Raw genomic sequence first — 14,402 nt, 5'->3', positions numbered from 1 at the left:
ACTCCTCCATGGATTGGTCATTACAATATATACTAGTACTACATAAAATGAAAAGACAAATTGTTAACGGACGCATCTACACGTACGAGTGGTTGGCTTTTCATTTAGTAAGGGTTATTGGTTGTTGTATTTTAATGAATTTGAAAATCCGAACTAAATCTAGTGTTATTGGTTTTATGATTTTCAAATCTGTATTAAAATCATGTGTTATTGGTTTAATGATTCATAAATTCTGTATCAAATCAAGTGTTATTCAATCGTACGAATTTACTAATATATTTGATTTTATAATGGATTTGAATGAATTTGTTTGTATTTTTTAGTTAAAAATATAAAGACTCAAATCCGAGAGAAAACTTCTGGATTTACATGTTTTACTTGGATTTATAAATACTATATAGATTTTTAAATCAATCAAAATATATAAACCAATTGCGAATATTTGTAACGAGTAACGACGCAAAGAATATCAAAACAACGGTACATTAATAGTTATTTCATTAGATAGCCGTCTAAAACTCATTATTTCAATTTGACCCCAAACATTTCAACTGCTAGTCAACAAAACCCACCCTGGAAGTTGTACATAATAACGAAAAAGCCCACTTTCACAGAAACGTGTTCTCTTTAGTACTTTCGGCACACATGATTTGATTTCTCTCCTTTTGTCTTCAATGATTGGGTCTCACACTTAAATGCAAATTAATCATCACATTGTTTACTCCGAAACTCTCTCTCTCTCTCTCTCGATTTGATTCCTCACCGTCACCGATCCCTCCGCCTTTCTGGGTCTCTTTACAAGAATCGAAAGCTTTCAAGAAAAACCCATCCTTTCGTAAGATCTTTTCCGTCGATTCAACGCGTAAAGGAACGAGCTTTTGATCGAGATTCGTTGTTTTCTTTCAGGCTTAATTCCTCCGTTGATGGTCATCTATATATGTTGGTTCCTTCTTGTCGTTTAATTGCTTTAGATAACAAAAAGAGAGAGAGAATCTAAGGTTCGATGTGACTCCTCTCCCTCTTAGGAAAAAAAGTTGTTAGAACCTTTTGGCGTTTATCATATTGGCTGGTTTATATTTTTTTTATCATTGACTCACTGCACTAGCATCTATTTATATATTGTTATGTGTAGTAGGCCTTCCTTCCTTCATGCTAAGCTCGTGTGTTCTGATCCCCTTTTGCCCACTATTTTTAATCTTTTTGCCAGAGATTTGATCTGTTATAAGAAAATCTCAAGGAAGACATCAGCTTTTTGTATTGAAGGAGGAGGAAACCTGAGAGAAGGAAGATAGATACAGGTAAGAAAAAAACATTGTGAGCTTATTTTTTTTTTTTATAAATCAAGATCTCTGCTTCGGCTTGTTTGTTAGAGAGCAAAAACATCTTTCTGAATTGAAATGCAAAGAGTCTTTAAGCAGTAGTATATATATAAGCTGTGAAAAAAAAAGTATGAATAATCTGAGTTTTGATTGTTTCTGCAGACTTTTTTGATTTGATTATTGTCTTCAGTGGTTTCTACCTGATCGTATCATCTGAGCCAGCCATTCACTAGCTGACTTTCTTATATGTATATTTGAAATATTGTTATTTAGAAAATTTCTTGCAGTGTGCTTGAGCACTAAATAATGGGCAGCAATCCACAACCCATTTGAGGTTTTGCTCCCCTTTTAGATGCTACCTTCTTTACTCTTTCTTTCCTTTCCTTAAACCTGTTTTGCGACAATACCTTACATCTGCTGTGTATCTATCTCTCTGTTAGCTCCAGTGAGTAGAGCTACTTGTGGCTTGGTTGATTGAAATCTCAGTGGCCTTGGAGAGCTTTGAATGTGTCAAAAATTTCTTAGATCTCTTCTTCTCTCTCCTCTCTACTTTAGGATTGTTTTTAAAAAACTGTTCTGGAATGCTATTGACTTGGATAACATGTATCTGTATAAAATTCATTTTCGGTGTGCCACACACCAATTCTTTGTTTGCTTCCTCAAGTTGACAAAAATGCAAAATCTTTATATAAGTGGTATCAGGGGTGTGTTCTAATCTCCACATTCTTCTCAGGCTCTTATCAAAAGTTGGTTCTCTGCTTTCTGAGATAAGAAGATGGTGGCTTTTGGGAAGTATCTGCAGCGGAAACAGATCGAAGAATGGAGAGGGTATGCATCTGCTAATGACATCTATAACCATGTATTAAACCTTTAGTGTATGATCTGATCGTCTGATTATGGTTGCTAATGACGTTTTGATGATTCCTGTGTAGCTATTACATCAATTACAAAATGATGAAGAAGAAAGTGAAGCAATATGCTGAACAAATACAAGGCGGATCTCAACATCCTCGCCATGTTCTGAAAGATTTCTCCAGGATGCTCGATACTCAAGTATGTTATTGTTAATACATAGACTGTCAATGTGATATTGTTTCAATCGTTACCTTGCTTGCATCTCTATAAGTTAAATGAGGCTTCATACAAGTAACCAAAGTCCTGTGTTTATCATTGTTTATGACTTTCTGTTTATTAGATGGAACTTTTACCATTTTGACGATTAGATGGAACTCCTTTAGATACTGAAACCGATTCCTCATCTTGCAGATTGAGAAAACAGTCCTGTTCATGTTAGAACAACAAGGGTTGCTTGCAGGGCGACTAGCCACACTGAGGGAAACGCATGATGCTGTTCTCGAGCAGCCTGACATATCAAAAATTGTTGAGCTACGAGAATCATACAGAGATGTTGGAAGAGATCTTCTACAGCTTCTGGTGTTCGTTGAGCTGAACGCCATTGGCCTGCGCAAGATACTCAAGAAATTTGACAAACGGTTTGGCTATAGATTCGCCGACTACTACGTGAAAACCCGAGCTGACCATCCTTACTCACAGCTTCAGCAAGTGTTTAAGCATGTTGTAAGTATTTTTTTTCTTACCGCTCTTTCACTGGTTTCAACTTTCATCGATAGGCTCTTGAGTGCTCTGTGTTTGGAATTTACAGGGTGTAGGAGCTGTTGTTGGGGCAATATCTCGCAATCTTCATGAGCTTCAAGAACACGAAGGAAGTTTTTATTCAATTTACGACCAACCAGTTCTTCCTCTTCAGGTAAATACATTTCAGCAATATCACAACAACATCCTCTGCTCTTGGTCAATTCTTCTTATGTCCTTAATCTCCGCAGGATCCAGTGGTTGAGGCAATTAAGACTGCAGTGGACAAGCTAACGAACTCAACGAGTTTCCTCAACTTCTTGGCCCAGCATGCTCTTATCATGCAAGACGATCTGCAGACTCCTTCAGAGGACACCATCGATGAACGGACTTACCATTTTAACTCGTTACTCCTGAACTTAGGAAACACATTCTTGTACATGGTGAACACATACATCATTGTTCCTACAGCAGATGACTATTCCATGAGCCTTGGAGCTGCAGCGACGGTTTGCGGTGTTGTCATTGGATCTATGGCCGTGGCTCAAGTCTTCTCATCGGTTTATTTCAGCGCTTGGTCCAACAAATCTTACTTCAAGCCTCTTGTGTTTAGTAGCATTGCTCTCTTTATAGGGAACTTAATGTATGCGTTGGCTTATGATGCCAATTCCATTTTTCTTCTCTTACTTGGCCGTCTCTGTTGTGGGTAAGTCCAAAAGCTTAAACTCTTGTGAAACGTTTAAACGAGGAAACCTTTGTTATAACCCTTTTGAATATGCAGGCTTGGATCAGCAAGAGCTGTGAACCGGAGATACATCAGTGATTGTGTGCCTTTAAGAATCCGAATGCAGGCATCAGCAGGTTTTGTGAGTGCTAGTGCTCTTGGAATGGCTTGTGGTCCTGCGCTCGCCGGTTTACTCCAAATCAAATTCAAGATCTATAAGCTGACATTTAACCAGTCTACTTTGCCTGGGTGGGTTATGGCTGTGGCTTGGCTGTTCTATTTGGTATGGCTATGCATTTCATTCAAAGAGCCACTGCGTGATACAGAGGAACAAGAAGGAAGCAACCCGAATGAAACAACTTCAAGTAATCTACTTTTGTAGATTTTATATAGTAGAACTGTTGCATTACTGACTGAAACGAGTTTTGATTAGACTCTCTTGGATGATGCAGTGACAGACAGAGAAGAAAATAGTAGAGCCGTGGAGGAAGGTCTTCGAAAGCCATTGCTGATAACGTCAGGACTCAAGCTGGAAGACGAAGATGAAGAGGATTGTGATGAAAGTGAAGAATCGGCAGAAGATTCTCGCAGACCTGCAAATTCTTTTGGTGATGCTTACCGACTTCTTACTCCATCTGTTAAGGTAATCATCATCAGCTTCCTGATTTTATTGATAGAAGTTTATCTGACTGAAAGCTCTGCTGTGTGGTTTTTGGTGGTGTCAGGTTCAACTGCTGATCTACTTCATGCTCAAATACGCCATGGAGATATTACTGTCCGAGTCTAGTGTGGTTACTTCATACTATTTTGGTTGGACAACAAGCTCCGTTGCCATCTTCCTGGCGTGCCTTGGCCTCACGGTGCTACCTATCAACATTCTTGTCGGAAGTTACATCAGTAACATGTTTGAAGACAGGTACTTCTTCGAACCCTTAGCTCAAACTGAAACTATAGATGCTTTTTCATGCTTCTTGGTCACTGAATCCATATGGAGCTTGATGGTGTTTTTGTGCGATCTCTGTCTCTATTTGCAGGCAAATCCTTTTGACATCTGAGATCATTGTCTTTATCGGGATTCTCTTCAGTTTTAACTTGTTTGTTCCTTACACCGTACCGCAATACGTAATCTCTGGTCTAGTAATGTTCGTTGCTGCTGAAGTACTCGAAGGTATGTATAAGCAAAACTGTCTTTTTAAGAAGCAACTGTTTTTAACTGCTTTTGTTTTCTCAATAGGTGTGAATCTGTCGTTGTTATCGCGGGTAATGTCATCGAGGCTATCAAAAGGAACATACAACGGAGGGTTGCTGTCGACGGAAGCTGGAACCTTGGCTAGGGTTGTGGCAGATGCAACCATAACATTGGGAGGATACTTGGGAAGAAACCATCTCTTGAATGCAACTCTTCTACCATCACTTGTCATCTGCATTGGCTCCATTGTTGCTACTTGTTGTACTTATAACTCTCTCTATTGATATGTTTTTAAGAGATTTTGCTACCAAATTTTACAAAATAGAATAAAAAGGAACAGTATGTGTATGATCCTCTCTTTGTTTGATTTTATTTGTGATCATCTTACCATGTGATGGTTGAGAGTCTCTACTAGAGACTAAACAGAGTTGATACTTCTGTAGTGTTTATGTTTCTGAGTAAATAATTGAGCAATGATCAATGATCAAGACTCTCATTTGTGACGTAAAGACACATAACCTTTGCTTCATACTTTTAAATTCTTACAAGTATATGGCAGACGGCTCAAAAGGAGTTAGTGAAGACACCGCAGGAGAAACGGTCGCAGGTACCACTCGCACGTAATACAGATGTGGAAACTCAGTGATTTGGCGGGGGATTTGGTTGCATCTTTAAAGATAACGTTAATAGGATTCTCAATCACTTTTCATCAAACCGCAGCTATGTCGGTTCTGCCTTGGTTGCAGAAGCTTTAGCGGTTAAAGCTGGCTTGAAGGCAACGAGGTCTTTGGGTTTGCGTAAGCTGGCCGTTCGGTCAGATTCCAAGTCCCTTATGATGGCCATCAACAACAAGGAGAAGATTATGGAAGCTCAAGGAGTGCTGTTCGATATTGCTCAACTTTGTAACTCCTTCTTATGTATTTCGTTTGATTGTGTATCGAGAGTAAACAATGCGGATGCAGATGCCTTAGCTAAGGCTGCACTGCTAAGACTCCCTAACTCTATTTAAGTTTCTCTAATGAAGGTTTGTTCAAAAAAAAATTTCACACATATTAAGAAATGATTTAATTTGTATATTTTTTAAATAAAAACATCATTACCTATACATTTAATCATATTTTAACCAATATAAAAATAAACTAGAAAATAAAAGTAATAAATTTTGCATTAAAATTTTTAGGAAACAATTATGTCAAATCGTATTCTGTTTTTAATTTTCAAAAAAAAAATTGTTCTTATATTATTTATAACAGTGTATATTTTATAAAATATTTTCAATTACTGAATTGTGTTATATAATGTTTGATATAAATATAAAATGAAATTGCAAATTAAGTATCTAGGTTTCTGGTTTTTATTTAATCGACTTGATATGCTATTGATTACTTTAAAATATAAACATTTTAAAGCAATAATTAAGAATTCATTAACTAACATTTGGTAAAGATCCTAATTTGAAATAACTCTCATAAATATATCATTTTATGAATTAATAAATTCTTAATGTTTTAACATTATTAATTTATAGTGTTTTTAATTTAGTAACAACATGAAGTACATTACTAAAAAGTAAAAACACAAACGATTTAGTGGTTCGAATGTAAAATAAGCTAAGCAAGAACATGATACAATATTTTTTTTTGTTAACAAAGAAAGAGAGAACAAGATATTAATGATCACATCTCGTTATTACCAAATAACATAAACTGCATATATCATGTATGATAAAGCAATGTAATTAGTTTGAAGATGTATACTAATTAGTAAGGACTAAAGAGAGATTGAGTTTGCGCTTTGATTTAAGCAAGTGACAGAAAGTGAAAGTTGTTGTGGTGAATCGCAGTAAGAAGTAAAACATATTGAATCACAATCCAATAACAACAAGTAAGTCGCTAAAAGCACAAACCATTTAGTGTTGGGATGTAAAATAAGCTAAGTACAAGATATTTAATCACACCTCGTTATTACTAAATACAAGAAATTCATATATTGCGCAATGTAAGTAGCATATGTAAATGTAGTGGCAATTGTATACTAGTAATTAGTGAGAAGAGATTACTGTTTGCGCTTGGACTTCAAGGAAGTGAGGGAATGAGAGTTATTGTGCCAGTTCCTCTTGCGTTGATTAATGAACCAATTGTTGATTTGCTTCAACTGTAATCCTGTCTCCTCCACCAATTTTGCCTTGTCGTCTTCCTGTTCAAATCACATCGATCTTTTACATTATATAATTTGTTGTTGTCAATTACATCATAGTTCTCAATCTGAATAGTTTTTAAAATGTTATGACCGACCCTAACGGTCACTATGGTTGATCCAATTATATACTATTAGTAAATTTCGTATGTAAAAGAGTATGTATTGTGTGTTGGCTATAAAAAGCATGCATTGACTATTTAGTGTCCAAACTGAGCCAGATTGCTTCGTTGCGTTTACATTTGCATTTGTTGTTTCATGTTATAATAAATAGAATATTATTAACGTAAATGCAAACGCAAACGAATAATTGGACCCAGATATGGGTGTTGGTTCGTACAAATATAAAAAGATGTACCAACTTCGAGTTGACCCAGCGGTAAAAGGGTTGCGGAGCGGTAAAAGGGTTGCGGCTGTAACTTCCGCCACTCGGGTTTGATTAGCAGTGGGAAATACTATTTAGAATGCTTGTTTTCTCGGTAAATAAGTGAAAACACTTTTTTTTATATATATAAAAAATATATATAAAAAGATGTATAGTACTCACAGTAGGGTAAGGCCACTTGCAATGTTGTTGCCACCAATTTTTCAAGACAGTTGTTGTGTCTCCAGGCAATTTCCCAGCCCTTCTTTTCCTCATTATCTCTTCTCTTACATCTTCAATTCTCGATTTAAAACCCTTATCGAAGAAAAGACAAATTTAATTAGAAGAAAATAGTAAATAAAATCAATAAAACATAACATTTTACTCCAAAAAATCCAATAAAGTAGATATTTGAACATACTATTGTGGTGACTCATTAACATATTTTACCTGTTTGAGTTCGAGTTTCAGTTCTTGTCTAACTCTTTCCATAAGAGATCTTTCAGATTCAGTCGGAAGCAATGGACCAAATCCCGTCATATCGTGTCCGCCGCTAAAATCAACGCCGGAATTATCAGATGAGAAATCCATCTGAAGATCGTCCTCATCCTCGGACATCGTCGCACCGGACCCTTCTCCTAATGTCGCTCCTACGGGAATAGAGAAAGTTTACATGATATGTTTACTCCAACAGGATTAAAAAAAAAATGTTTACTCCAACAGTCCAACTACTAGAGGGATTAAGCCCAAAAGCCCTTTTGCTTAAAACATGCCACATCAAATCATCAATGTGTGCTACATTTAAATTTTTATTATTTTCATTGTTGCGATTGTTGAAATATTTAATTGTCATGATAAAAAAGTAAATATAAACACACACAATAGGCTACTACGTGGAAATGTGACAAAGTACTGTTCCAAAAACTGCGTTTCAAGACAAGTACTCTTTATTTTTATCCTCTAAAGAAAAGGTTGAATGATTCTAACGCCTTTGATATTATCTCCAAGGCTTTGGAGGCATTGTCTCTTGAACATTTACATCTTTAGAATAATCATTTAAGGCTAAGCACAAATTACTTATAACCGTATCTTATATTTAGTTGTGAAAGCTATATATATTCTTCATGATCATCTCCCACTACATACATTTAATTATATATACTTTCTCAAAAAAAAAATTTATATATAAGTGTTATGTTTACCGACTGGTATAATCAGCAAGAGTCTTTTAGATACTACCTAACTCAATGGTTTGTACTAAATTGAATAACCTATTGTCCAACAGAAAATTAATTTTAATTTTTAGTTATTATATTGTATTTGGAACACTCTGCCTGGTTTATAGCTTTATATAATATAGTATTAATTATTTTATATGGATATATATATATATATATGGTTTTTATAAAGTCATATATCTAAGAGATTTACAATATACATATATTATTTAAAATTATTATTCTTTATATTCAGATACCATGATAAATAAATTCCAAAAAGATTAAATTTGATTTATTTATCTTGATATTTTACATAACGAAATAGCAAATGTAGGAGAAAAAAACCTGTGAGAGAGTGGAGGTTGTTCTCAATTTCACGGCAAGCCATCACAGCTTCGACGGCATGAACCCTCACGTGTTGTTGAAGCTGTTCTTTGAAGCTACACAACACCATTACATATTGTGCCTGTATCCAATTTTAGTTATTATATATACATTAATTAATATGAACATTCAATTCATTTACGTTCAATAAACATTTCCATATATATGCATACACGCATATAAGTACGTTCATCTGGTGTGATGTGTTTTGAGCGCTTAAATCATTATGTAGCCTATTTCTACCCAATTTCAATAAATATAAATTCAGATTTTTAATATCTCAAATTACTTCCAAAACTGTAGTTGAGATATCAATTCAACTTTAATGCAGTTGCAAATTTTAGTATGGAGTCGAACAACCGGCTTCAACCAACAAGAATAATCAAATTTAAATAGATGATTTAAATGTAATTACAAAGATGACATTTTACATTGACCAACTCTAATTAATTTAGCACATAATCATGATTCATGAGACCACCTAAAGATAAATCAGTATATTTACACGTTATGCCTATCTATGTGTATATAATACGGAGTCTATGTCAAGGTTTTGTGAAGATACACAAAATTGCATGGAAATGACAGTTTAATTACATCTTTCATAACATCATTCACACAATTCACCTTAAATTCACAAGGATCTTATACACATGATTTCCTTAAAAACATAATGCACACAAGATTGATATAGGTTTATAATCTCAGTCATAGTTAGTCCACTAGCAATCATTAACAATTATATCTTGAATTTCACAAAAAACCATTTGAAAAAAGGCAATTTATTAAACATATTTTCCAAAGAAGGATAAACAATTTAACTTTTCATTCTTGCTCCATTATTAATCAATCTTATAAACAAAAACAAAGAACAAAACAAGTAATCAAACTCAGTGACAAAAAAAAAACAAGTAATCAAACTAAGGACTAATTTGTACAACAATTAGTCTATTTAACGTACCAAGAAATTGTCGAGCTCTTGACGATCATGATGTGAGAATCCAACGGCTGTCGAAGCATAAGATCGGAGAAGATGATGAGAGTGAGAAAGCTGAGCTTCAATGATCGGAAGCTGATCGATGGGAGTCGCCACTCTCAGACATGCCACGTGTGCGGCCAATAGCTGATCGTACATGGGATGTGTCGCTATCTCACCTTTCATTTGTCTATTCTGCTCCGCCACCACGGCTGCGTCTCCGTCTCCTCCTCCGCCTACTGTGGCTCCGATCATACCTAACGCTGCTTCTTGCATATTCTCGGTTTTGTCCTGAAAGCCCTAATTCTTGGACCTGATTTTGTTTGTACGATTAGCTCATGAAATAGAGAGAGAGAGAGAGAGAGAGAGAGAGAACGGAAGAAATCAACGTACGTATATATAAAGCTGTCCTGGTTTCTTTCCCCTCTATTTTGTTATAAATATGTATTATTTATTTATTTATAATTATTTTTATTTTATGGATTAAAACTTTTTTGAGAAAGAAATTAAAACTATGTTTCTGGTAGCGAAAAAAAAAAACAATGTTTTTAGTTTTGATCCAATTGAAGGACTGGTCCGACCCACCCCACATATTAATTAATGATCTTAATTCTGATAAGTCTACCTCAGTTTTTATCTTTTTTTTTTCATCAACAGCTTTACATTACTTTAACCGGTTTAGAAATACAAATATAAATTTTACATAGATGATATCATATAAATGTAGTTGAGCATTTTGTACTAATATCTAAGTTATTCAGTTCATTTGTTGTAGAAAAAAATTATACTATCTGAGTTTTACTGCTTTAAAGGTTACATGATTAACAAATGGTATACTATCTGAGTTTTACTGCTTTAGAGGTTACATGATTAACAAATGGTGCAATAAAGCTGTATAACATAAGTCATAAGTGACCATATACGTTTTGGATGAGTAAATAATTGTATTTGTTCCATTGAATAGTACTATTAATTTGGTGTTGTTAGTTCAGTGGGTGTAAGAAAATTAGGTGTGTCTACCGGTCCCGTCGTTAAAGGTAGGAAGATATTTTCTTTATCTCATCATTCTCATAATTTTCAACTAATTTTTAAGTTCGAGTTGTCAAATCACTGTTAGTTCTCATATTATAGTCAAGAGAAGAAAAAGTGGTGTTTTTTCTGGTTAGAGAAGAGATGTACTTTCATTTTATACATACAAATTTAGGTTCATAAGTATGTAATTATGTATAGTTGTATAAAGCACGTTACCAACGTGTACTTTTTCATAACTTTACGCCAAGGAGAATATCGTGGAACCAAATGTTAGACCAACTCCATTAGTTAGAACCCTTAAAATGGGTTCATTAAAATTAATTTAATAGTTAATTATGTATTTTATGAAGTTTAAAACTTTTATTAATGTAATTAGTTGTGTGAAGGTCCAATAGAAAAACTCTTACGAGGTTCTTAAATATTTTTTTTAGAAATTAAATTATTAAACTTAAATATTACAAAACTTATAAATTATTGGATTTCATAACATTAAAACAAATATGACATAAAAACATATGAAAAATAGAAATACAAATTTATAATTAGAAAGTCATCCAATGAGCTTGTAGTTGGATTCGTAGGCTGGCTTTGGGTATTATCATCATCCTCTTCTTTATTACTATCAAGACTCTTTTCATCTTCGGGCTGAGAATCGTTGTTTTCTTTAGCACAGACTTGGACTTTCATGTGGGGAGGCAAACTTGGAGAGACACCGCTGTGGTGCGCATACTTTGATGAGAAATAGTTGATTGTCAGGTTCAAGCTGGTCACCAAGAGAGAGAGAGAGAGATATAAGTTATGTCGGTAATTATAACGGATACAACAGCATAAACAACAACAAGAAGCTTTATCTTTCTTTACCTATTCCAAGCTGGAAGAGTTAGCATTGTGTATGCAAGCTTGATCTTGCGTGCAAGTCCAGAGAAGGACTTGAAAGCAGCAGCAACTTCTCGTACTGCACGCTCTCGGATGCTGCCACGCCCACTCAAACTGCAACACGAGACAAGAAAGCAAGAAGCTTTAGCCAGGAATTGGTGATTATTATTTTAAAGTTTGAAGCTTGGGGGTATCGAAGATCAGAAACTTTAGACGACAAAAGAGTACCTTTGGTCCCTTAACAGCAAGATGGTCTCCAACACACATCTCCCGAAATGATGAGAAATCCTTCCTTGCGGATACATCTAGCTTCACAATGTTAAACATGGTTCCGTTTTTCTTTATTTTGCAGAGAGTTGAGAGACAACACATTTTGATTTTAGTTTTTAAAATGAGGAAACCAGAACATCATCTGAAATATTAATACCTCTAACTACGTTCTTGTCTAAAGGTAGACCAGCTACAACACCATGTTAAAAATTCAGGAACAATGATAAGATTTAGACAAAAATTCAAGACCAAGTTTGATCCTTTTTTAACATGTAGCTTCAAAGAGTAAACGCTAAAAACAAAGGTTGATCAAACTCAACAGCTAGAAAATGATTAAATCCCAGGAGCTAAAATGAAAATGAAAATACATGCATGTTGAAGGATGAACTGATAATCCCTAGAAGCAAGATAACATATGCTAAGTAGAGCACAATATGATTATTAGCCATGAATCTCCGTCTTCTCCCTGATACAAAAAAAATCCAGAATCAAACAATGATTAGGGTTTACGGATTGATTACCGATCGGCGATTCAGTGAGGTGAGGTGATTTCAATTCCAACGAGGAGATTCACAAGATTCAAATCAACACATAAACTCGAAGAATTCGAACACGGATTTGGAGAAGGAGAGCAAAACCGATGAGAAAGAGAGAGACAGAGAGAGAGAAGACCAATACACAGAGGACACGTATGGGATGCTTAGTGGTTCTAAAACCCCTTAGTTTAGGGCCGGTTCTTTGGTTTTATCTCATTTTTCATTTATTTTTTTTTTGGTTTTTTTTTTAGTACCCTTTCTAAAAGACTCCGATGGAGGTGCTCTTATCAATACTATCAAAAAAAAAGGAGCTCCAAAAAATCTACCTATAAAAATTGTTTGGACTCTTTATTTTTATTATATTTTGGTCTTCCCTTGTATATTATAACAAAATATGACCAGCATTAAAATTTTAAAATAAAAAACAAACACATCTCGGTAAAGAATATATGGAGAATATGCTAATAACTATTATCTTATCAAATACATGAGAAGTTAGATGTTTGAGATTTTAATGCTCTTCCGTCATATAACCAAAGTGAATAAAAAGGCCTTTAAAGTTTATTGATCCAATAATTGTATTTGTAGCTCTCAAACCAATTAAACCAATAAAACACGTTTCATCTTTCGACAACATTACCAAATCTCTGCATAATTTGGTTCATATAAAAATGTCAACCTAGAGTGTAAAATCAAGTGCCAAAATTTCCACTATCCATTTTACAATTATTAACATTAAAAAATCACTACCAAATAACTGTAATTGTGTAATCGAGGAGAACACCACTAAACCGGATTATATATGTAATGTGACGTACATACAATTTTGAAATTTTAACCGGTTTAGTTGTAAATATGATTTTGAAACTTATTATTATAAAAACAGAAAAATCATTTTGTAATACAAAATAAGAATTGCAGATTTCCTTAAATCATTTTGAAACTGTTAATAGATCCACTAAATATTCCTAAAAACATTGAATAACTAGCCCCTAAATTAAAGCTATCACATTAATTACAAAAATATCTACTTGCAAATCACGCTTTAGTATATTTTATATAAATTGACAAGTCTAATAGGTTATTTTAGTTTTATTTATTATTATAAAATACATGAGAAGTTTATCAATTTTATAAAAAGTGTTATCAACGTTTTCTAGATTTTACCGGGACAAATTAAATAGTTTTTTTAGTTTTTTTGTATTATTATAAAATACATGAAAATTTTAATCAATTTTTTTAAAAAGTGTTATCATGTTTTACTGGGTTTTTACCGGGGTAACCAGTACCAATTCAAATGTTAATGGTGGGTGTGTGGATTTTATCCATGTCCAATTATGTTTCAGTTTAATTCTGGATTTTCGGTTAATTTCATAATGATAGGTAAACATATTGGATAATTTTGGGTTTTCAATTTAAATATCGGGAAATTCAATTTGTTGGAATAAAAATATTAAATTATTTAGATAATTTAAAATAAAAAAAAATCTAATATTTTGGGTATTTCAATTTTGGGTAATATCGAATAAAAATATCTGATATTTTGAATAAAAAAATATTAGGGTAATTCAATTTTGGGTAATTTGGTTTATAAATAGTAGTTTTAGATATTTGGTTATTTAGAAATCAAATATAATAATTATTTATTGGTATATAATTTGTATTTTAAAACTCAGGTACCCATTTGGTTTTATGTTTGGTTTCAATTTTCGGCTTCAGAAAT

At 33.8% G+C, this 14,402-nt stretch overlaps 3 protein-coding genes across 9 annotated transcripts; 1 reads left to right on the top strand and 2 right to left on the bottom strand.

The window, feature by feature from the left end:
• The first annotated feature begins 637 nt into the window (after positions 1–637).
• On the top strand, positions 638–5,309 carry LOC125575581 (SPX domain-containing membrane protein At1g63010-like). The gene is made up of 13 exons (XM_048769948.1): positions 638–835; positions 907–998; positions 1,208–1,298; positions 2,053–2,147; positions 2,252–2,372; positions 2,586–2,897; positions 2,983–3,087; positions 3,164–3,618; positions 3,694–4,001; positions 4,089–4,279; positions 4,362–4,552; positions 4,671–4,804; positions 4,871–5,309. The coding sequence occupies exons 4-13, from the start codon at positions 2,095–2,097 to the stop codon at positions 5,107–5,109; spliced, it is 2,109 nt and encodes a 702-aa protein (XP_048625905.1). The 5' UTR covers positions 638–835; positions 907–998; positions 1,208–1,298; positions 2,053–2,094; the 3' UTR covers positions 5,110–5,309.
• A 1,359-nt stretch (positions 5,310–6,668) lies between these two features.
• On the bottom strand, positions 6,669–10,370 carry LOC125593391 (homeobox protein HD1). The gene is made up of 5 exons (XM_048769949.1): positions 9,951–10,370; positions 8,951–9,071; positions 7,836–8,035; positions 7,569–7,700; positions 6,669–7,021 (listed from the first exon to the last, which is right to left on the bottom strand). The coding sequence occupies exons 1-5, from the start codon at positions 10,239–10,241 to the stop codon at positions 6,881–6,883; spliced, it is 885 nt and encodes a 294-aa protein (XP_048625906.1). The 5' UTR covers positions 10,242–10,370; the 3' UTR covers positions 6,669–6,880.
• A 1,075-nt stretch (positions 10,371–11,445) lies between these two features.
• Positions 11,446–13,020, bottom strand: LOC125593392. 7 transcript variants are annotated; one of them, XR_007329305.1, is made up of 5 exons: positions 12,665–13,020; positions 12,301–12,333; positions 12,102–12,182; positions 11,859–11,987; positions 11,446–11,760 (listed from the first exon to the last, which is right to left on the bottom strand). XR_007329305.1 is itself a non-coding variant. In XM_048769951.1 (4 exons), exons 2-4 carry the CDS (start codon positions 12,176–12,178, stop codon positions 11,487–11,489), a joined length of 480 nt encoding a protein of 159 aa, XP_048625908.1. In that variant the 5' UTR covers positions 12,179–12,182; positions 12,301–12,984; the 3' UTR covers positions 11,446–11,486. The 7 variants fall into 7 exon arrangements, 5 of the variants coding, with proteins under 5 accessions (XP_048625908.1, XP_048625911.1, XP_048625910.1 ...); XR_007329306.1 differs by having other exon boundaries at positions 12,102–12,178; XM_048769951.1 differs by having other exon boundaries at positions 12,301–12,984.
• Positions 13,021–14,402: the final 1,382 nt, after the last annotated feature.

This window comes from Brassica napus, chromosome C9 (assembly GCF_020379485.1).
Source record: "Brassica napus cultivar Da-Ae chromosome C9, Da-Ae, whole genome shotgun sequence".
In the NCBI taxonomy this organism is placed as follows: domain Eukaryota; kingdom Viridiplantae; phylum Streptophyta; class Magnoliopsida; order Brassicales; family Brassicaceae; genus Brassica; species Brassica napus.
This window is presented reverse-complemented; position numbering and strand designations above follow the sequence as displayed.

Excerpts from the sequence above, each read along its gene's own strand:
- LOC125575581 (XM_048769948.1), top strand. The coding sequence starts at position 2,095 with ATGGTGGCTTTTGGGAAGTATCTGCAGCGGAAACAGATCGAAGAATGG. Across the intron at positions 4,002-4,088 it reads CCCGAATGAAACAACTTCAA|TGACAGACAGAGAAGAAAAT; the intron begins GTAATCTACTTT and ends TGGATGATGCAG. Across the intron at positions 4,280-4,361 it reads TTCTTACTCCATCTGTTAAG|GTTCAACTGCTGATCTACTT; the intron begins GTAATCATCATC and ends TGGTGGTGTCAG.
- LOC125593391 (XM_048769949.1), bottom strand. The coding sequence starts at position 10,241 with ATGCAAGAAGCAGCGTTAGGTATGATCGGAGCCACAGTAGGCGGAGGA. Across the intron at positions 7,701-7,835 it reads TGAAACTCGAACTCAAACAG|GGTTTTAAATCGAGAATTGA; the intron begins GTAAAATATGTT and ends TTCTTCGATAAG. Across the intron at positions 7,022-7,568 it reads GCAAGTGGCCTTACCCTACT|GAAGACGACAAGGCAAAATT; the intron begins GTGAGTACTATA and ends TGATTTGAACAG.
- LOC125593392 (XM_048769951.1), bottom strand. The coding sequence starts at position 12,178 with ATGTATCCGCAAGGAAGGATTTCTCATCATTTCGGGAGATGTGTGTTG. Across the intron at positions 11,988-12,101 it reads TTGCTGTTAAGGGACCAAAG|TTTGAGTGGGCGTGGCAGCA; the intron begins GTACTCTTTTGT and ends CTCGTGTTGCAG. Across the intron at positions 11,761-11,858 it reads ACTCTTCCAGCTTGGAATAG|CTTGAACCTGACAATCAACT; the intron begins GTAAAGAAAGAT and ends CTTGGTGACCAG.